This window comes from Seriola aureovittata, chromosome 6 (assembly GCF_021018895.1).
Source record: "Seriola aureovittata isolate HTS-2021-v1 ecotype China chromosome 6, ASM2101889v1, whole genome shotgun sequence".
NCBI lineage: Eukaryota > Metazoa > Chordata > Actinopteri > Carangiformes > Carangidae > Seriola > Seriola aureovittata.
In genome coordinates this window covers 28,708,266-28,729,692 of record NC_079369.1, presented here as the reverse complement: position 1 = coordinate 28,729,692, position 21,427 = coordinate 28,708,266, and the positions used below count along the sequence as shown (strand labels likewise).

General features: G+C 43.1%; 2 protein-coding genes across 8 annotated transcripts in view; one reads left to right on the top strand and one right to left on the bottom strand.

Annotated features, from left to right (window-relative positions):
* eps15l1a (epidermal growth factor receptor pathway substrate 15-like 1a) overlaps positions 1 to 9,345 on the top strand; it is a 49,915-nt gene extending 40,570 nt beyond the window's left edge. For all 7 annotated transcript variants that reach the window (XM_056378368.1, XM_056378374.1, XM_056378371.1 and 4 more), the window contains 3 exons: positions 1,186 to 1,344; positions 4,904 to 4,920; positions 5,581 to 9,345. In XM_056378368.1, coding sequence (XP_056234343.1) covers positions 1,186 to 1,344; positions 4,904 to 4,920; positions 5,581 to 5,727 — 323 coding nt within the window. In that variant the 3' untranslated portion in view covers positions 5,728 to 9,345. The remainder of the gene's footprint in view (positions 1 to 1,185; positions 1,345 to 4,903; positions 4,921 to 5,580) is intronic.
* An 8,331-nt stretch (positions 9,346 to 17,676) lies between these two features.
* Positions 17,677 to 20,737, bottom strand: LOC130171412 (Krueppel-like factor 2). Its single transcript, XM_056379420.1, has 3 exons — positions 20,273 to 20,737; positions 18,934 to 19,939; positions 17,677 to 18,828 (listed from the first exon to the last, which is right to left on the bottom strand). The coding sequence occupies exons 1-3, from the start codon at positions 20,348 to 20,350 to the stop codon at positions 18,653 to 18,655; spliced, it is 1,260 nt and encodes a 419-aa protein (XP_056235395.1). The 5' UTR covers positions 20,351 to 20,737; the 3' UTR covers positions 17,677 to 18,652.
* Positions 20,738 to 21,427: the final 690 nt, after the last annotated feature.

Sequence of the window (21,427 nt, the reverse complement as noted above, 5' to 3'; positions counted from 1 at the left end):
ACATTAGAGGTGTCCATAAAGAGTTTTCAATACAGTGTAAGAGGTATTAAAATTTATTAGAGTACTTAAAATAATTAGGGTTATGAATTGATTTCAAGTCAAGAACTTAAATTCTTAAGATTCAAAATTCTTGTTTTTTCTCTTTTGTCTTCCCGACAACTAATGTACGACTGTGACAGTCAGGTTATGTTAAAAAATATTTCACTTCATTTTTCTAAAATCTGAGACTCCTTGTTAATTAACTGGTAATATTATCTGTTTTCCAATATTTATTACATCTGCTCTTGGGCACATTAAATTTATATAAATAGATAAATATAAATATAATTTTTATATATATATATATATATATATATATGGAACAGGAGCAACAGTGGTGTGTTTTTTTAGTTGGTAAACTGGTGAACCATCAGTTGGTAATGTGGGCAGAAACCCAACCAAGTCATGTACCAGGAAACCGTTGAATGGTTCCGTGGTCTATAAATGTATCACTTTTGGTTTTGGTCCTTTGGGTGTGGTCTTCTGCTGTGTGTGTTTTTTCCTTTACCAGCTGTTTTTATATAGTTTCTTTCTTAGGAGAATGAAGCCGTGCATGTGATAGCTTAAAGACAAGTCTCAGTATGAATTGTTTTGGTCTGCCACGTGTGGAGGTGAAACTTGTGCGGCTTTCAAAAGCTGGAAGGTATATTTGAGGTGAGAACGGAGGTGAAGCAGGGCGTGGGCAGATCTGTGAGAACCAGAGAATTTTATTCCAGATCTGAACAGATCACATCAGTCCTATTTTGCCTTATCGACATACAACAAGAGTTCACTATGGTGAGAATTGCTCATGGGAGCTGCAGTGATGAGTCATGATATTTCTCTCACCTATCAGTTAACACATGCACTTGGTCTGTTGACATCCTCTGGAGATACGTGAGACTTTAAACCTGTACTATGTCTGTCCTCATTTTTTGTTTTTGCTCTCAGGATGTCCTCATCACCACACAGAAGGTTATTTCTGTGCTGTAACAGCAAATATCTATGTGGCCCTCCTGATCTTTTTCAATCAAGCATTAGCAATTCAGAATTTACTCATTACTTTCCAGCCAGTTGTGACATTGTTGTCACATGACAATGTCAGAAAAGACAGACTTATGGATAATATGAAAAGTAATGTTTCACCTCTGTCTCTTATGTCCTCAGGTAAGAGCACACCAGTGAGCATGCCTGGTGCAGCTGACCCTTCCAAACCATGCGACCCCTTCCAGCCATTTGGCAGCGACGCCATCGACCCGTTTCAGAGTAAAAAGGGTCTGGGAGACCCGTTCAGCGGCAAAGACCCTTTTGCCCCATCCTCATCAAGTAAAGCCCCTAAAGCCTTTCCCCCAGGGTTTGCAGACTTGAGTTCTGTAAGCTGAGATGGGTGATACTGTTTAAATGTCAGAGTCTAGACCAGGCCACACAGCACAGCATGTGATCATGAGTCTGTTCGTTGATAGGTCAGATAACGAGAAGGCTCATTAATACAAGGTGTGAATGTAAAGGCCAGTGATCAGTTATCATTATACAGATTAGGGTGCAGCTAACAACAGTTTTCATGATTTCTTATTACTGTCGATTAAAGTTAAGAATATTTTCTTGAGTAATCATGTAGACTCATGGTGACATCTTCAAATGTCTTATGTTGTTCAAAATGGAAAGAGAGTCAGTCTATTATCATGGAAGAGGGAGACTGCGAGGAGATATTCACATTTGAGAGACTAAAAAATGACAAAAAATTCATTGATCGGACCAGATGGACCGGACTGGAGCCAGAGAGGAAAGTCCTGGGTGGGTTTGTAAACTATTGTTCATGAAGAAATAGTTCCAGGATGTAAAACCATAAATTGTGATAAATTATTGAAATACAAAGTGTTGACAGAACAGTGCTGGAGTATCTCTTTAAACTTCAGCCCTGGTTAAAAGCTGTCCCACACTGTTGTGAGAACAATGACAGATCAGATCTAAATAACAGCTGAAACAAGTGAAGACTAATTACAGGACAGTTCATAGAGTTTATAAAACTGTGTCCCTGTATTACAAAGTCCCATTTTAACTGCAGCAGACAATCAAAGAGATGATATGACTAGAAATGAGAAAGAAATTAGACCTAACTTTACCCCCGTTCACCACTGTGACACATCACTTAACCCACTTTAAAAAGTGCAGTTTGATATTAAAGCTGTGTAGCAGCAGAGCAGAGCCTCTTCTAGTGCAGGAAAGGGTGTCAGCCCTTTTTGTGGTTTGTTTGTTTTGGTAGAAAGAATATTGAAGCTTTGTCAGGGTTTCCCCGGACTTTCACAGAGGCTCAAGGCCCAGTGTCATGATGCTCACAGTCTGGACCAGAACTCAAACCTGCTGTAACCCATCAGCAAATAATAACTACAGGAGCTCCGACCAGTCCCTCAGATACTGAGCATTAGTCACAGGGAATGATGTCTCTGTCTCATTGACAGACATTACTAGCATGAGACACAGCAGTATCACTACTCAACTCTCAGCTCTCAAGTCTGCCTCCTCTGCATTAACTTGCTGTGTGTGTATGTGTGTGTGTGTTTGTGTGTTTGTTTCTCTCAGTTCACTGTTAGCCTTGCTGCTAGTAACTGTTCAGTGCTTTATATTTGCATGTCTTTGTTTTATCTTACTGTAGTTTTGCTTCTGCAACCTGACACAGCTCTGCTTCGCTCTGCTTCACAAAAACTTCAGACTGACTGCTTCGCTGCAGATGAACCTAATAATTATTCATGACGATTAATTAGCTTGACTTAAAACAAATATTCATGTAGAGTCTCTTTGAAATATTGTATATATATATATATATATATATATATATATATATATAATATATACAATATATACTATTGACTGGAACAAGGAGCCTCAGGAAACAATCTACAAACCATGAAACACTGAGACATGTAGTGTTACCAGTGTGATAAGTTCTTGCAAGTTTTATATAACAATATATTTATTAAATTACATTCTTATTTGTTCCTCTTAAATGTCCTACTAAAGCTGCCGGATGTAAAGGTGCTTTCAGACAGCAACAGGAGAAGGAGGGCAGCTGCTCTAAGTTCATGATGGTTCAACTTTCTCAACTCTCCACAGTGGCTCACTTTGAAGAGAAGCTATATTGGAGCAACATCAGCTTCATGATGATATGATCTGAGATAATAAATATTTAGTGATACTAGTTAGCAAAACCTGCTGCATTAGTTAATGATATCATGTTGCTAACTATTTCCCTTGTTTTATGGCTGGTGGAGAGCAACAGCATGTTGTGCAGGCTGCTAGGATTACAGCCGGGAGCTAGAGATGTTGCTGCGGCAACAGCTCACACTGTGAAAGCACCTTTAGTCCTCTCGAACAGAACCATCTGATCCCAGCCTGGCCTCTAACCATAAAGTATTCCTTAAAACTCAAACTTAAAAACTTTTTTAAGTGATACTTGAAAGGTTTTAAAATAAAACGATTCCTTCCTAATGTGTTTCCAGTGGCAGTGATGGGGACAAAATCCAAACACACACAAAAATAATTCTTTAATTTCACTTGCTGAAAGTGGCCAGATGATTCTGGAGTGTAGCTTTAGGTTTTGTGAATCATAGTTAGATGCTCCTACACTCTACAGAATGAGGATCACCCAGCTCTGCAACAATAGCTCCAGTTTTTGTCTGTGCCTTATTGTCTCAGTATGACAGACAGCTGATTTGTTCAAACTTAAGTTCATCCAGTTCACTGCTACAGTAGAAACTACTTTACAGTCCAATAATGACTCCACTGTATGTTACATATCTTTAAATGCCTGTGATGAAGCAGTAATTTCATCTGAGTCCGAGTGTTTCTACACCAATACTGATCTGATACGTAATTCATTAATAAACTTTAAAGTTTCACTCCTAGATAAAACAGCAATTTTCCCGGAAATCAATTCTTCTTCGCTGCTAAAACAGTAGTCTACATAGGATGTTGTATGTTGTGCTGTGCAGCTACTGGCAGCTACAGTTTTAGAGCAGTGAAGAAGAAATGATTATAGTAAATTGTGTAAAGTTAGCTATCTGCTAAACGTCAGCAATTTGGCTACATATTACAGTGGAAAGTCCCACCAGTAAAAAGGAGTACAGTACAGTATGTGTAGTGTAGGAAGCAATCATATCACATCCGTACAGGGTCAGTAGTGTACAGCTGTTCATTTATTTATTTCTGTGCAGTGGTATCAGAGCAGTACTCAGTTTATCAGAATCTGTATCAGGGGGGAAAAAAAGGTGTCTGACGTCTGCAATCTGAATTAGTGTTATGTGGTGAAGCAGCCAGTCGTCATGTCATTAAATCATTAAAACAAGACTTATCCTGGAATGTGGATAAACTGGTGATGGGGAGACACAGAGTCTGACATCTCATCTCTCCGTCACAGTGGATAAAGCATCTGTCACTGCTGTTGTAGAAGTCCTGCTCAGCTGCTGTCCTTCAGTTCTCTCTGTTTGTCTTTACCTGAAGGGCTTCACTGACAGCTCTTTTTCATCTTTCCATGTGTCTCACCTGTGGCCCTTATTGGCACCAGGTGTCTACTACAATGTCAGTAGCTTGTTAGCATTGTAATAATTCATGATTTACTTTAATGAACAAGTAGATTCCAAAAGCATGGAACAGGATGAAGAGGGTGAGGAGGGCTGAACAGGAGCTCTGCAGTTTTCCCTTCAGTGTGTGTGTGTGTGTGTGTGTGTGTGTGTGTGTGTGTGTGTGTGTGTGTGTGTGTGTGTGTGTCTGTGTGTGTGTATGTGTGTCTGTGTCTGTGTCTGCTGTGACGTCCTGTGAACTAGTCTAGATCCATGAGTTGAGTTTCTGCTTGATAAGATGTCTGTTCTGTGATCCACCTCTCTGACAGGACCTGACAAAGCTAAGGTAAGAGACTGAACACAGTCAAATTCACATCTAATCATACAGTATTTGAATAAATGAGTGTAAAGGCAAGTGTTTGTGTTAATAGATCTCACACCATGTGTTGCTGAATGAGGAAAAGACATTGACCTGAATTAAAAAGCTCAGTTTCTAACATGATGCATGTCACATTGTTGTTTCATTGTAGATGTTTACTTTAGTTTGAACTCACCTGAATGTCAGTGCCAATAATAGTATCAATATTTGACAGTTTAAAAAATCTAATAAATGGTCTGACAAATGATATGATCTTTTAAAAATTCTGCTTTATTGAGCATGAACAAAAACATGTTGTTGCCAAAGTAGTTTACAGATTAAATATATAGGCATATCAAATATGTGTCACATACTGATTTACTTCTGCATCCAATATAAACAAACATTTAAAATAAGGATCCTTTGATTTTTATTTATTTACCTTTAAATATTGTGACCAAGACATTTAGTGAGAGGGACTTTTTCTAGGCTAAAAACTTGAAACTGTGAGATGATGATATTGTTTTTAAATGTCCGCAAACATCTTTGACATTATTGGTCAACATACACGGCCCCCGGCCGCTTTTTAATATAATACAATGGAGTACAACAGGCAGATTCCATGTCTCTCTTTCTCTCTCTCTGTAGTTTGGGAATGAGGCTCAGCAGCTGGAGTGGGCGAAGCGGGAGAGTGAGCGAGCGGAGCGTGAGCGGCTGAAGCGGCTCAGACAGCAGGAGCAGGAGGACCTGGAGCTCGCCATCGCCCTCAGCAAGGCCGAGATGTCCAATGCATGACCTGGAACCCCCAGCACACGCACACACACGCACACACACACACACACACACACACACACACACACACACACACACACAGAGCGTACACAGGCTCACGTGTAGACAAACATGACTGACATCTACATGACGGACACCTGCACCTCCATTATTCACACCCCCCCACACACTCACTGAAGATACAGAGAGGGCTTCCAGACGAGTCCGACCTGACATTAAAGAACAAGACGAAGAAGTCATCACTGCAAAACTCCTGCTGACATGAAGAGATGGACGGAGAGGGGGGGGGTTCAAAGGAGACAAACGGATGCACTGTGTATATGCACTATAGTGGCTGGACAGTAAGGTGATGAGCTGACAGTTTGTATATCAGCGTGTTGTTTTTCTTCTCCACCTTCATCAATGATGGAGAGAATCACACTGACGTCAACAGCTGCTGCTGTCAGCGGCTTAAGAGCAAATCCAGAAAAATAACACACAATTCAAACTGCCAGTGGATTTCTCCTGATGGATCAGTTGAGTTCAATCGGATTTTCAGAATCACGGTAACTGATTTTCAGAATCACGGTCACTGATCTAGTCTCAGGTGAGAAGTGAGATGGTCCATATTAGTTGAGTTTGTTTTCACTTCTGCTGCCTGGTTACCTCTCCTTCTGCTTTGTGCTAAACTCTGTACTGCGAGTACTGAAATGAAATTGTTATTGATCCTCTCTTCTCACTCTGGGTGCAGAGGTTCCCCAAATATTAAGTTTTCTTTTTAATTTTACACCACACCAGGGGGTCAGGAGGGGCCTGCTCTCTGCCCTGAGAACCCTTGGTCCCTGGTCCAGAGCATCTAGAATGACCCCCCCCCCCGGCTCCTGTGTGAAGCCAACATTAGTCACTCTGATTAATATGGCTGGAACACTGGTTCCCTCTAATGTGAGCAGGCAGAGTTTCAAGTGTCAACATATCCAGTAAGAAACTGTACAGATGTATTTTCTGTGTCCAGAGTGTGAGGCTGTCGTGTGGAGAGTTTTCTGTGATGACCTCCTGTGCCCTCTCTCCTGCTGTCCAGTGTATATAGATAAACTATGCCTCTTCTCAAAAGCTGTACTCTGATCCCGATGCTGTGAAGTTGAACCACATCCAGCAGGTGAAAGGCAAGATTTCTTATTTTTTCTACATTTGACCTTGTTTTCTTTTTAGAGCGAGGATTTTAACTCTGTGTTTATTCCACGAGCTGGTTGTCGTCATTAATGTGATTCTTTTGACACGTTTTTGTTTTAAAAGATCATCAGACTCCATGTGGTTGTTTTGTGCTGTGTCTTGTGGTTCAGTGCTGTACACACCAGCAGGCTCACGCTGGAACTTCAGGTGTCTTTCAGCTGGAAACTGGAAATATGTGAAGAAGTGCTTTTTCTGATGTGTCATAGTTTGGATTTAACCACTCACCTTGTTGTTCTGCTGGTTGTCCCTTTACTTGAAGTGGTGACTGATCACCTGACTCTAGAGTTTGATTTGACTCTGAACCCCTTTGCTTCACATGTTTTATATCTCTGAGTCTGTTCTGTGACCAATCACACACCTGATCAGCTCAGAGCACACCTGTTCTCCTCCACGTTACTTTAAGGGATGATGGATTGAGATGTTTGAGTCATTGAGTCATTACCATAACCTGCTCTTACATTAGATTGTATTAGATTATTGACACCAGCAGCAGGACCATCATGCACTGCTGGACGTCTGGTGACGGAACTGGAACATTTCATCTCTGATGTTCGTTCAGTTTGTTACAGGAAGAATTTAGAAAATACAACTTCTCAACAGTGTCTGAGGCAGAAAAGAATGACAACGAGAAAGAAGAAATTTAGTAAAATCACAGATGACGCAGCTTTTCTTCACAGCAGAGTGACTCAAGCTGCTGCTGGGAGCTGGACTAAAGAGTCATTGCTCTCTCTGTAATATAGTTTCCATCCACCGGGGCAGCACTGAGTGGGTCAGGACTTTCAATCATGTTTTTCATCTACACAGACCTGATGTGTTGAACTCTGCCTCAGATGTTTCGAATTGTTTGATCATATGTTCATAACAGATTTAATGAACGCCTAATTTACCAAAATGGCTCCATCACACGCGCATCCAGGACTATGATCCATAATATGATGGCCCTGGATCAGGACTGGGTCTCTGTAGAATGATAACAAGCTGTATCTTTAGTTTAACTAAAGGACAAACAAAATACTTTTTAATCCTGTAATTTAACAAAGGATCATTAGTAACAGCTGAGACAGTGTGAAGCCTCTGAAGAAGGTACTGCACGTTACTCAGTTCTGTTGTTCCTCCCCAGTGAAGAAGACTGAGGAGCTCAGTGACTGGAGTATTGAACAGGTATCACTCACCTGTCTGTCTTGAGGAAAAATGCTAAACTGCTTGTAATGTGAATTCACCCAGAGTGGACAGAGGTGCTGGAGTTGATGTTCACTGATTCTGTCAGGTAGAAGCGTAAACTGCCTCTCTGCCATTTTTGTCTTGTTTACATATCATGAGTTTTTACTTTGCTGTAGCTGTTACAGTGTGTGTTCCTGTAGGAGACAGTGTCCTGGTGCTAGTGAGCTCCTCCCTCTGAGCTGTACGCAGCTCCATGTGACTCATAAAACACATACTGGCTTTTTAACGTTCTCTCAAATCTTTTTTTTCTTTGAACAAAATAAGCCAGAGTTCTGAAACGTTAAAATTGTCTAAAATGAGTAAGATAAAAACAGGAAGTTACAATATGATGAATCTGGCCATGTATTTGATGCTAGAGACACATTTCAGTGTGACCTGTGACCTGACGTGTTTGTGAGCTCAGCCCGCTGCGTGCTGCTCAGAGAGACGAGTCCACACCGGTACCTGTCATCTGATACCTCCGTTGTGCAATAGATAATGTTTATTTTTATTGTTGTTTTGTGTAATCTGTGAAAGCAGTCTGATGTTTTTGATATGTAGCGTCTGTTTTTAACATGTTTATTTATGCACCTGCTCTGTCCCGCCTCTGTGGAGGACGTTTCCCGCTCGCTGCAGAATCTGAAAACCTCGGATTCCTAAATGGTCTCAGTCTGTTTCAGGAGAAAATGGTAACACAATGTTCATTACTCAATATTTTAAATTAGCAGCAATGTTACTATTTAAAAAAAGAGGTATTTATAAAGTGACGGCTGAAAAATGACTAAATTCCTTATGTTCATCTCTCTCATGGGGGATATTTCATTTAGGTAGGAGCCTTTTAATTCTGTCTGTACTCATGTGCAGCAGCTTCATAGTGAGCAGCCTGGACTGACTGGGACTCATTTCATTCATTTCACTTTTTCTTCTGAGGCCTGTTGGATTTTTCTTTTCCTGCCTTCCTCAGCTGTCCTTCCTCACATGAAGGTGAAATAATCTGAGCTGTCTTTATTGAGATGCATACAATGTGTATACAGTGTGTATAGTATCATGTCTATTATATTTGTCCCATAAAAAGTGAAGAAGAAGAAGTAAACTTGAAGAGGATTACTGACAGTTACACTAATAGCTGAGAGAACAGATACTGGTTTCTTTTGAACAGTGATCCTCTCCACATGGTCTGTACTGTTTACTAGAATAAACATTTCAGTTCAATCACACTGGACCTGCGTCATTTGTCACAGGAGACTGGTTGAAGAGAATAAGATTCCTGCAAAATCCAGAGACCATCAGCAGTGGGTCAACATGTAGATGTTCTGTGGTCATTACTACATTATAACAGGAGTACTCTGTATTCAATCTTCAGAACATAACCATCGTCACACTCAGCCTTCAGTTTGATCTCAACCACACGCCTGTAAAGTTTCATGACTGCATCTTGTACAGTTGTGATGTTGTCATGGTGATAACATCTGTCCACAGACAGACAGACACCTGTCCTCAACACCTCCTCTGTGGTACTTCCTGCTGCTGTAGGTGTCTCCAGGAGCCTATTTGACAGATGTCAGACTGCTCTGTAGTGTTGGTCCAGTCACAGACTGACAGACAAAAACATTTGACACCTTACCCTCAGGGTATTTTCTGTCCCTCTTTACATGTCCCATAATGCAACATTTAGACGGTCATAAAGAGACGGTCTAGACCTGAAGAAAAATGTCTGTCCTGATTCAGACAAATATAGATAAAATGTAATTGTTTATTTGTTTGTCAGCAGGTTCACACAAAAAGTAGTGAACCAATTAGCACCAGACTTGGTGGAGGGAAATCTGGATGGATTGGATCTTGATGTGAGAAATCAGACATATTAATGGTGTTGATCAGAGTTTGTAGAATATGGTGCAGATTCTGAAAAGAATCTGGATCTGACTCTGTGGAGGATTGTTTGGCCTGGGTGGGGCTCAGAGCTCTGAGTGAACTGTAGTTTTCTTAGTTTTGCTTATCAGATCCATCAGTGACAATAACATCGTTCTCACATGGTGACATCAACAGAAGGAGGAAGTCTGACTCTCAGACAGGTTAGAAACACACATAAAGTAAACATCCACCACAGGTTACAGACTGCTTAACCAGTCTCCCACCAACCAGGCAAAGCTGGTAACTGCCCCAGAGCTGCAGGGGCCCTGAAGGTTCATCTTGTGCTAATTTACTGAACTAACATGATTAAGGTGGATCATTCAATCTCTATTAAGGCCACAGCTAATGGGGGGGGGGGGGGGGGGGGGGGATCGTCTGACAAAAAGAAATTCACATAAAAATAAATCAAAACAAAAGGCGCTTCACAGGACTCAGACATTTGCATTCAGGCAGCAACACCAGAGGTTCCACATTCGAGATGAGAACCTGACATAGCTCAGTTCAGTTCAGGGTTGGTTAAAGCTGAAATACCATTTTCAGATTCAGATACCCTACACACACACCTGTATATCAGATGTGGTATTACAGCAGAGCAGGTGGGCGCACCTACATAAACAAACATTTTGCTGGTGCAGCAGCTTCTTGAGACTTTAAGCAGCAGCCTCATATTCATTTAACTGTTTACATAACGGTCTAAATGCTATTTAAATAATTCTCCATGCAGTCGGGAATATAATGTTTCATTTTACTTTATTTTTTTCTGTTTTTGTATTTAATTTCACTTTTTGGGAAACAGTTTCATGTAAAGACGGACTGACAGGAACACGTAACTTGCCTGCAGTTAGAGAAACAGATGGTCAACTCTGACCAGGTCATTAGACCAGGTGGTGGGTACAGTCTTATCATAGACAATGGAAATGATCTGTACAACAACAAGAATAACATCCACTATAGTAATAAAACCAAAATCATCCTTTAAATGAACAGCATCCTCTTAGTTTATAAGAAAGGACACTCAGACGTCCTGCTCTCTGATAGATTTGCAGAAGAAGAGCTTAAACACGACCCGCAGTAACAGGTCTGTCCCTCACAGACGGACACAATGTTCAGTAAATTACACTTAGCTCCATTTCAAGGATACAGCTGTGCAGTGTGAAATGAATGCTGTGCAAACACAACGGCCATTTCTGGACGTATTAGCTGAAACCCAAGCAGTCTGCTATGTTAGCGAATGCTAACTGTCTCCGTATGGAATAACAGGAAATTCCTTGCTAGGTTGGTGTTTACCCAATGGTAATGAAGAGAAGGAAATGAAAAGCCTATTGGCTTTTAACTGGGAATGTGGGTCAGAGGGAACTGGAGGGTAAACATCTCTCCCTCCGTCCTCCGAGCTGAGAGCATCCACTCCAGCCTCATCAGCACGGCTGCACTCTCCTGTGTCCTCCATGTGGAAACTCAGACTGTGCAGAGGAGGAATTCTGGGAAACAGAGGGATGTTCTTCACTGCTTGAGGGCCTTGAACACACACACACACACACACACACACACACACACATACGGATGGAAATAACACTAGCTGCAGGGTAATTGCTGGTTTAGCCTGTGTTTGTCATGCCTGTCAGTTTCAGCTCACTTTCTATTCAGAGAACAGTTCCTGAAAAAGCTCCCAGATGAAGGAGCTCAGGTGCTGCAGACCTGGAGGTCACAGGGTCCAGGAGGCTCCAGCATTGGGCCAACTCAGTCCCAGGAGAGCCACAGAAAATTGAACTGAGGACTAGTTTCATTTGACAGCATCCAGTAGAAGTTTCTCTGAGTAGAGAATGTGTCCAGAGTTGAAGCTTCAGCGTTGCTTTGACCCCTGAAGTCACCGTCCTCTGAACAGACTGAGGAGGAGTTTATTTGCATTCATTCAGTTATACACAAACTCTACACGGTGAGTGTTTTTAGTCAGATTATGAAATTACATTTGGGCTAAAACCATAAATTAAAGTGAGTTAGATTTTCTAATGGGTGAAAATGAGTATTTCTGGTGTTTCATAGCATGAGGGGGGCTTATTTTTTAGGGCTTATTTCAAAATAAATGCCTCACTTTTTTATTCCTTTCACTGTAGAGAAAGCTTGGAAATACAATTCAGACCTTCAGAGAAATGAAACACTCTATGTTATAGGTCTGTTTTTATGTCTCCACATTGGTGACAGCCAGAGCCATAGACTTATTGTTCTCAGGTTGTTCTACGTCCGTCTCAATCTCGTGGACACGATATCTCAGTAACGCCTTGAAGGAACTGCTTCAAATTTCACACAAACATTGACGAAAGGATTAGACTTTGGAGGTCAAAGGTCAGTGTGACCTCAATGAGCACTTTTTAGCCATTAATGAAGGCTTCACACATTTCACACAAACGGTTCATATTTTGTATGACTCTGGATAAACAGGGATGTAACCTGAAACTAGTCTGAGCGGAGGAGGCAGACAACCATGAGGAGGTGATTCTAGTTTCTAGAAGAAAGTTACTCTGTAGTGTGTGTGTGTGTGTGTGTGTGTGTGTGTGAGAGAGAGAAAGAGACTTTGAATTTGACTACAGAGCTCAGTCTGAAATCCTCCTGACAGACTCATGTTAACAAGTTCTGCTAATCATCAGCATGTTAACATCATCACTGTGAGCATGTTAGCATGCTCATGTTAGCATTAAAGGAAGTACGGTCTCACACAGCTGCTGGTTGACTGCAGACTCTTCCTCTGCAGAGTGAAAACCTGATCTGCTCAGAGACCAGGTCGGCAAACCTGACCAGAAATATTTGATTTCACATGTTTACACAAAAATGGAATGTGTGAGTGAGAGAGAGAGAGAGAGAGAGAGGGAGAGAGAGAGAAAATCACACACCCAACCTTCTACACAGGCAGGTAGCCTGGATCCGATAAAACCTGAATCCTGCTCATTTAATCTGCTGGTGAAATTCACACTGACCTAGAACACACCACAGCTCTTCACCGGCCATGACTCAAGGCTGGAACATGTCTGGGTGTTGCTTGGAGACTTTCTCTGATTTGTGTTTTCTTGTTGGGGTGTAACCTTCAAGAGTCAGCTTTGTATGTTCTCTGCAGCAGGACCTGAGATCAGGCCTGTACGGTGTGTTAATGTGTGAGATGTGTGTTTAACTTCACTGTGATCCACAGAGATGTTTACTCACTGGCACCTGAAGCAGCACGGCCACACCTTCAGCTGTGGACTGAAGAATGAATGAATACAGGTGAGTTCATGACTGTACTGACTCAGTTAACAAAACGAGGCACCGGTTAAATGTGGTTAAAAAATATTCCTGTACATTCATTTGAACACTTACATTATAATATTTGCTTAGATGCTGATTAAAAATCTTTCATGTTTTGTGAGAGGGAGCACAATAAAAGCATCCATGTCTGTCCTCCTCCATCCTCTCCCTCTGTCTGTGTTCCCTTGACTCCTTCCTCTCCTCTCCCTCCCAACCCTCCTCCCTGACTCCGTCAAGGAGAGAGAAATGAGTGGATGGACATGGGAAACTGTAGGAAAAGTCTAACTTCCTATCATGTCTCTGGCTTTCAGAGCCTGGGTTCCAGCCGGAGCTCCCTGCTGGACTCGGCAGTGCTGCCGTCTCCAGTAGATGGCATCCTTTTCCCAGGAATAGAATTCCCACTTTTCCTCAGACAGTGCTGGGCACCTGTGGCTCTGGGAATCTCTCAGATAAGATAAAGTTGACTGCAGTTCAAGTTCACAGCTTCACTGAATTTCACAAGAAACATGTTTTTATATCCATTGAGGGTTTCCTCATTGACTTCTCTAGTCAATACTCAGCTGTCATGACACCAGGTTTGTCTTAGCCTCCAGTCCCTGGATGAGCAACCATCTCAGTATGTGATTAACTAAAGGGTTGAGCCTCAAAAACATTGTAAAGAATCACAGTGTTGGTTTCAAATGCAAAGTTCAGTTTGTCTCAGTTCTCAGTGACCTTTTGACCCCACTGGCAGGAGGAGTCAGGAGGATGACTCTGGGTCACTCTGGTCTCACTTTGCTCCACACTTGGTTTTATGAGAGTGCTGTGTTTGAGCTGGAGCAGAATATGCAGTTAAACAGTGAGGTGGGGAGGTCTGCTGAGATATAGAGTTGCACAAGAGCCTCTGGAGCTTGTTTACAACCTCTAACTGACTGAAAACATCAGAGCTCACACTGTAACAGGGAGGAATGCTTCACTGTCACACACCCCAGGTTTATATATCTGAGGTGCACGAGTTGTTTTGTGTTTGGCCCTCACTTGAAATGTGTGTGTGTGTGTGTGTGTGTGTGTGTACAACGGTTCATGTGCAATCAGAGAACCAGATAAAAGCCTGTTTTTGTTTCTCAATCAGCTGAACTGAGCCAGAAAAGTGAGGGAGGCTCAGTCAGAGGACGGCAGCTGTACCACAGCGACACGGGCTGAGAAACAGTGTGACACACCTTGTGTCACATGTATTAAAGCTGCTGCTGGTTATGTAGTGTCCAGTTTTCCCTGAGTACGTCTGTTTGTGCTGCTCAGCACTGAACACTGACATTTACACATTTAGCAGCACAGTGCCTGTGACCTTGGATAATCACAGACTTCTCACGACTTGCCACGACGTCCACTGGAACTAGTTTCTACCAAAGATTCAGCCCTGATGTTTATACAGAGCTGCTGATGAGGTACCGGACTCATGTTTGATCATATCGCTGCAAATCTATTACACATAAAACATAAGTACACATTTTAACCATGAAGGTGTTTTTAAGGCTGACTGAGGCTAAATAAATAAATGAGACATTAAATTATAATAAAAGGTTTTAGTATCCTCGAGTTGAACATTCATCTGTCTGCAAAAAGGAGATATAGCCTAATTGAATATAATTGAATTTTCTGAGGTAGGCGGGGTCGTGTAGAAGGAAATTTTGACTCATGACCTCAATATATTAAATTCTTGCCACGATCCCTGCTGTCGGTACCACACCTCCGCTGCACCGGGGTGGAGGCGGGAATCTGAAAGACAGATGCTTCAGAACCTGGACAAGTAAACTGAAAGGTACAATTCAGGTATGTATGAAAATGCATACCTGAAAATTGCATCCACATCACATATAACAGCTGGTTCCAAAGCTTCACTGATTAAAATTCAGTCTCTCCACTCAAATCTAAAATAAAACCTGGGCAGGCAACAGGTCACTCCACCGCACCACACCACAGTGTGCAGGAGTCTCTGTCCTCTTACCTGCCTGCATCCATCTGGGCACACAAACACACACACACACACACACACACACACACACGGCTGCATATCTGAGGTAGCACAGAAACCAACATGTAAACCATCTGACCCCCTCAGGTCGGATGTTCCCACGCTCTGCAGCAGCCACCCTCCTGCACCCAGCTGAAAAAAGTGAAATGAGAACGTTTGATTTTTCACTTGAGTAAACGGACTAATGATAGGAGGGGGTGGGGGGGTTCCTCTTTTCTCAGGGCTGGCATGGGGCCATCCTGGAGATGACACAGAGCTGTGTGGCTTTTCACAACCAAAAATAAACACAGGCCTTCTGACTGCTGCATCAGTGCAAGTGTGAAATAGAGAGTTTATGTGTTTATTAACAATCCAAATCAGCTGTATGAAAAAGTTCACATTTACAGTTGAAGGATAATTTATTTATGTCAGTTATGACATGTTTATGTTTAGCAATTGCTACATAGCTAACGTTAGCAGTAACAGCTGTATACTGACCAGTCTAGAAGACATGTTGTGAGTTCAGCATCAAACTTTATTCATTAGCGCTTTAACCAGCCAGACCGACTTTCAGATAGTAACTAACTATAGCCTCCAGTCTGCTCTGAAGACATCGCTCTGCTCAGAGGACGTATTATAACCTCTTGACTTGAAAACGCAAACGCAGCTCTTGTCAAGTGACAATCACTACCACCTCTGCAGCAGAGAGAACTTACAAATAGCCCCTTAAAGACCTCAGTGTGCTTCAATCGAACCAAGGCATACAACCTGTCATCTGTCCACATCTAAAGGCAAAAGTATTTCACCTCATCTGGTCTGCAGTCACAGGGAGGAGGGTGAGCTGTGGCGAACTGCACAAACTGAGACAACAGCGCACACTTTCAGTCTCTCCTCACAACACAGTGTTGTGTGATGAATGAAAACAGAAAGCCCACCCTCAGCTGACCAGTCACGGCTTAAAGTGGCATCACAGTCAGGAAGCTACAGAAGTGTTTTCACGCCTGCCTACAAAATACAGAGCAACATAATAAGGTTGATGAGAGCTTTACTGTGCTGGATCAAACTCTGTCTCCTCCATCACACTCCAGTGGACTTTGATGCAACACTCATTTTCTTATCAGTACATCTCTGTATTGTGGCTCTCTACCACTTACTTGTGATGTAACACATGATCTTTGTCATCTAAACAACTGCTTCCTACAGGAGGGTGAAAAATCCTCTGGTTGCACAGAATCAGGATGTGTCACGTTTGTTCCGCATGTGAAATAATAGATTTCTGAGGAGACAATGTGCCAGACTTCATCTTTTGAACTGTGACTGTTCAAATAAAAACAGATACAAAGCCGTCCTCACGTGCAGTGGTAACAATATCTGCCCCTATCTTTCCCATCGTTCATCTCTCCTTGCAGAGCGGAACACACTCGCCCCTCAAGCAACTTTCTTTTATGCGTGTGGCTCTTTCTCAGTTTATTTGAGACAGGGTTTCTCTTCCTCTTCACCCCTCCATCCCTCCCACTCACTGCGGTTCGCCCCTGTGCCCTTGACGCAGACTCCATCTATATCGAGCCTCTGTAATTATGTCAATGTAATGTTTGTATTTATAGGCAGCTGCCACAGCACTCTGGCAGTCGCTCTGTCCCAGCTGGGAAGCATCAGTCCGGGTGCTGCCGGCTGGGCGCTCAGGGCTCAGGCCTGGATGGAACCGGCTTCTTAGAATGACTCACCTGCTGCTTGCTTAACCTCCAAACCAGCATGTCTACAGGTCCTGTGCATCATTTCATACACAGTACTCTAGAATTGAGTCTGACATTTTGGTATGTTTGGAATGTAGAATACAACTCCCTAAACCTCATGTTAGGAAAGAGGAAAAAATAACAGACTTTACTATTCTAATCTTCTTTCCTCTGGATTTCTTCATAATTTTACAAAAATTCCTTTTTTCAAAAAAAAAAAAAATCATTTTTACTTGCTCTTTTTGGCTTGTTACTCTTAATCTACTCAGGAGCTCCTGTTACTACAGACGAGTGTGTGTCTACAAACACATCATCAGTCTCATCTTCAAGTTCTTTCTTCAGATTCGTTTCTTTAGTCATTTAGTAGGTTTTAGTCCTGAAACAAACTCTCCAATATTTCAGAAGAAAACAAAGTCAAAAACGTGTTTGTGTGTGTGTGTGTGTGTGTGTGTATGTGTGTGTGTGTGTATGTATGTGTGTGTGTGTGTATGTATGTATGTGTGTGTGTGTGTGTGTGTGTGTGTGTGTGTGTGTGTGTGTGTGTGTGTGTGTGTGTATTCACATCAAACCTGGTCTTATATAATATCAACCTTCCTTCCATCCAGATCTTTGACATTCACACTCAGGACTCAGGAATCATGTTGTTCATTTAGTTTAATATGTACATTAAAATAAACTATTTACATTATATAAAAAATTCTATTTACAAGGCAGTACATTTGTTCATCACACAAACAAACAAGTCTTATTTCCAAAGACTGAATAGCCCTTTGTCAGTCAGGTGGTGTTGCTGTTCTGTGAGACTTCCTACTGTAAAAGACCCTGACTTCAAATGCTAGTAGACAACAGACAGACTCACGGACACGACATTCAGTTCAAGCCTTCGAGGAGGACAGAATGAAAGGCAGTTTTAGAACAAAACATTGTCTAAAAGCTTATTTCACGTGCAGTTTACACTTACAATATAACACACAGAATAAAACTTTGATTGTCATTTAGCCAGTGAAGAATATGGCGCTCGTAAGATGTGTAATAATGTGTTATAGAAAGGCACTAATGGTGAAAATACAACAAAATATTTGCTCTTCAGAGGAATGTCTGCTTCCAGTTGCTTCAGCTGCATGTGCCTGACATGTTGAGTGGAAATTCATTTGTTCACTTGTTGTCTATACAAACAGCGTCCCATACAAAAAAGTAGTACCAGCTACATCGTTACAAAAGTCTGAACAGAATTCATCTGTCTCTGTCATATCTGCTGTGTTTGCTCATTGATTTGTGATTTGTGATTTGTGTTTGTCACTTCTCTCAAAATAACTTTTAAATAGATATGTTTTAAGGCATTTCATCTTGATGCTCTTTTTCCTCCCCCCTGATGAAACTCACTATAATATTCCTATAAATATACCTGTAGGCATTACAGTGTAGTCAATAGGCTAGTGGCCTCATCATACTGTATGGCTGCTAATCCTGCCATGGTACCACTATAGTTAAATGAACTATAGGAACTTGCATCTATATATTTGCATAGCATGGTTCTATATCTGACCATAGGGTTGTTACAGTTCTTTTCGTGTGGTTGATGCATAGAGTCCTCTCTGCTCAGCTTGTGTCCTCACATGTGCCTCTTCATGTGCAGGGCGAGGTGGTCGGACCGGGAGAACGCCCGTTCACACAGGTGACACTGGAACGGCCGGTGCCCGGTGTGCTTCCGGAAGTGACGTGTGAGCTCATCAGAACGAGCGAACTTCCAGCCGCAACCCTCCCAGCTGCAGTGGTATGGTTTCTCTCCTGTAAACACAAAAAAACACGGTGAATGACGTCATTATGTGGAGGCTGGTATGACGTAAGGCAATAAGTGGTGAAGAGCATCCAGCACATTCATGCAGGTCTTACCTGTGTGCGTCCTGAGGTGCGCCTTCAGGTGGGAACTCTTGGTGTAGGTTTTCCCACAGCCGGTAAAAGTGCAGGTGTGTGTCGCAGTCCGTTTCCTGGGCCAGGACCGGCGACCCCTCTTTGGCTTGGTGTCCATCATTTCCAGCGGGGAGGATGGTGGGGTGAGGAGGACCCGCTGGCCGGACGCCGGCTGCTGCTGCATGCCCATGGCCGCGTCCTCTCCGAACATGGCGGGAAAATGGTGATGGTGGTGCGCCCCTGTGAAAGGGAGCTGCATCCCGGTGTGCGGGTGAGGGAATCCCCCGGGCGCGCTCCGGTGGTGGGAGTGGAAGCTCTGCGGGAACGTCAGCGAGGTGGCGTTGCACATCTGGGGCTGGTGGCACTCGGAGCTCATCAGGTCGTCCGGGCTGAGCGGCGGCGTCATGCTGCCGACTGCAGCCTGCGGGGAGTTGGCCAGCCGCGGCTGCTGCTCGTATGACATCATGCAGGAGACGTTCCCTTCATGCTTGATTTTGGTGCAGCTCTGGGGCACTAGACCCATGACAGGTCCGTATGTGTCCATGGAGGCGGGCTCCACTTTAATGTTCGGATGCTCGGGGAATAAATCCTGAGTGGTCTGGAAAGGCGCGGAGCTGATCAGGAATCTGCCCTGGATGCTGGGACTGTTCCCGGAGAAGAAGCTCGTATCCACGTCGGAGCGCAGAAGCTCCGCCATCAGACTGTTGTAGGGCGGAGGAGGGCAGTTCATGTCTGGGACAGAGGTGTAATTGGCCTGCGGCTGGGGCATCCCGGTGTGCTGCTGTTGCTGGTGATACGCGGACGACCCGGACTCCTGGAGTCGATAGGACTCTACCCCCGTCCCGGCGGCTGGCGCTCCGTCAGAGCCAGATGTGTTTGCGAGAATAAACTCAAGATCCAAGAACTTATCCAGGTCCTCTTCATCTTTTCTGCCCAGGCAGCTGCTGTCCAAGTCGGGCGCAACGCTGCTCATGTCGCCCTTCCACCTCTGGAGCGAGGATGAGAGAGCAGGATTAGTTTGTTTCAAAATCTTTGACAGCACTTTCAGATACATCAATAGATTTATTTTATTAATCTAATTTTATAAAATATTTCAAAAACAGCACAAAATGTGTCTAAAAGTGGATGAATATCACCAACAAACTGTGTTTAAACATTTAACAACACAGTTCCAAAGTTCCAAAAAACTTTTCAAGCACCAGCACACACAGTGTATGTGCTCTGATCTGACAGACTGATTCTGGCAGAGCAAGTGCATGAACCTATGTGACTCTATCAACAGGCTCAAAACAAGTGTAAATATATAAAGAGTGCAACTTACATCTTCCCAGCCTTTCTCCTTCTGGTTGGCAAAGGTAGAGATTGATGGTAAAATGGTCCCGCTCAAGGCCATTTCCATGCGTTGTTAAAAAAAGTGGAAAAAAAATCCCTCAAGTGTTGAGAAGAGGCACTTTCTGTGTTTAAAGGAAATTACCAGAGTCCAGAGAGTCTCCAGAAAAAGCTACAGATCGCGTCGCTTCTTCTGTCGTCCGATGAGCTGTTTCTCCTCACTCATGTAGCTGTGCGTCTGGACAGAGCTGCTTTTCTTATAAACGTTGTTCCCTGCACAAATCAGACCAATGCCAGGCTGGGGGAAGGAAGCGCGTCCAGGATGGGGACGCCGCGCACCGACCAGCCCCCTAAATTTAGCCTCGGTATAAAAGTACAGTTTCCCTGTGTTTCAGATACAGAGAGGTGGTGAGAGAGTCAGGGTAGGACTGGTGCGGAATGCTCTCTCTGCTCTGCTGCCGGCAGCTACTTAACCTCACAGAGAAGGAAACCCGCCCCTCGCAAACCTGTCCAACAACTGGCAGGGCAGAGAGCGAGAGAGACCGCCCCTGGACAGGCACCACTAAAAGACATAATAAGCACATTAGCACGTTGTTGAAAAAACAGCAACGAAAACGATACTGCAAGGGCACGCAGGCTTTACACAAAGAGGAAGAGAGATGCTGCAGGTGCCATGAGTATTACGCATTTGGGCACGATGCGCTTTTACGCACACAATTAGTTACTTCAGTTACTCTGATAATGATCGTGTCGTTATACAATCTTCTTCATCTATTTATTTGGTTAACAAACATTCTTGCTGATAAACAAAAAATGCTCTTCGTGAAATGTGAAACATCGTAGTGTCTCTGTCAGACATGGGACACAGAGACAGAGTGTGCGTGTTTACGATCATCCTGGGTTCGGATCAGACAGTTGTAAACTCCGCGGTTCCTCCTCGGCTGTCGTGCCCTGGGCAGCGCAGGGTGTATTTTCTGCTGCAGGCTTCAGCCACCAGGCGCCACCACGGCATTTCTCCTACACTCCCGAAGCCTCACTAAGGCGATGAGGAGGCGGCTCTCCTGCAGAGAGAGAGAGCGACGTCTATCCATCGTTCATTCATATGTTATGTCAGCTTCAAACATGTGAACAGAAAGCTGCTGGCTCC

Excerpts from the sequence above, each read along its gene's own strand:
- LOC130171412 (XM_056379420.1), bottom strand. The coding sequence starts at position 20,350 with ATGGAAATGGCCTTGAGCGGGACCATTTTACCATCAATCTCTACCTTT. Across the intron at positions 19,940-20,272 it reads AGGAGAAAGGCTGGGAAGAT|AGGTGGAAGGGCGACATGAG; the intron begins GTAAGTTGCACT and ends TCCTCGCTCCAG. Across the intron at positions 18,829-18,933 it reads GCACCTCAGGACGCACACAG|GAGAGAAACCATACCACTGC; the intron begins GTAAGACCTGCA and ends TTGTGTTTACAG.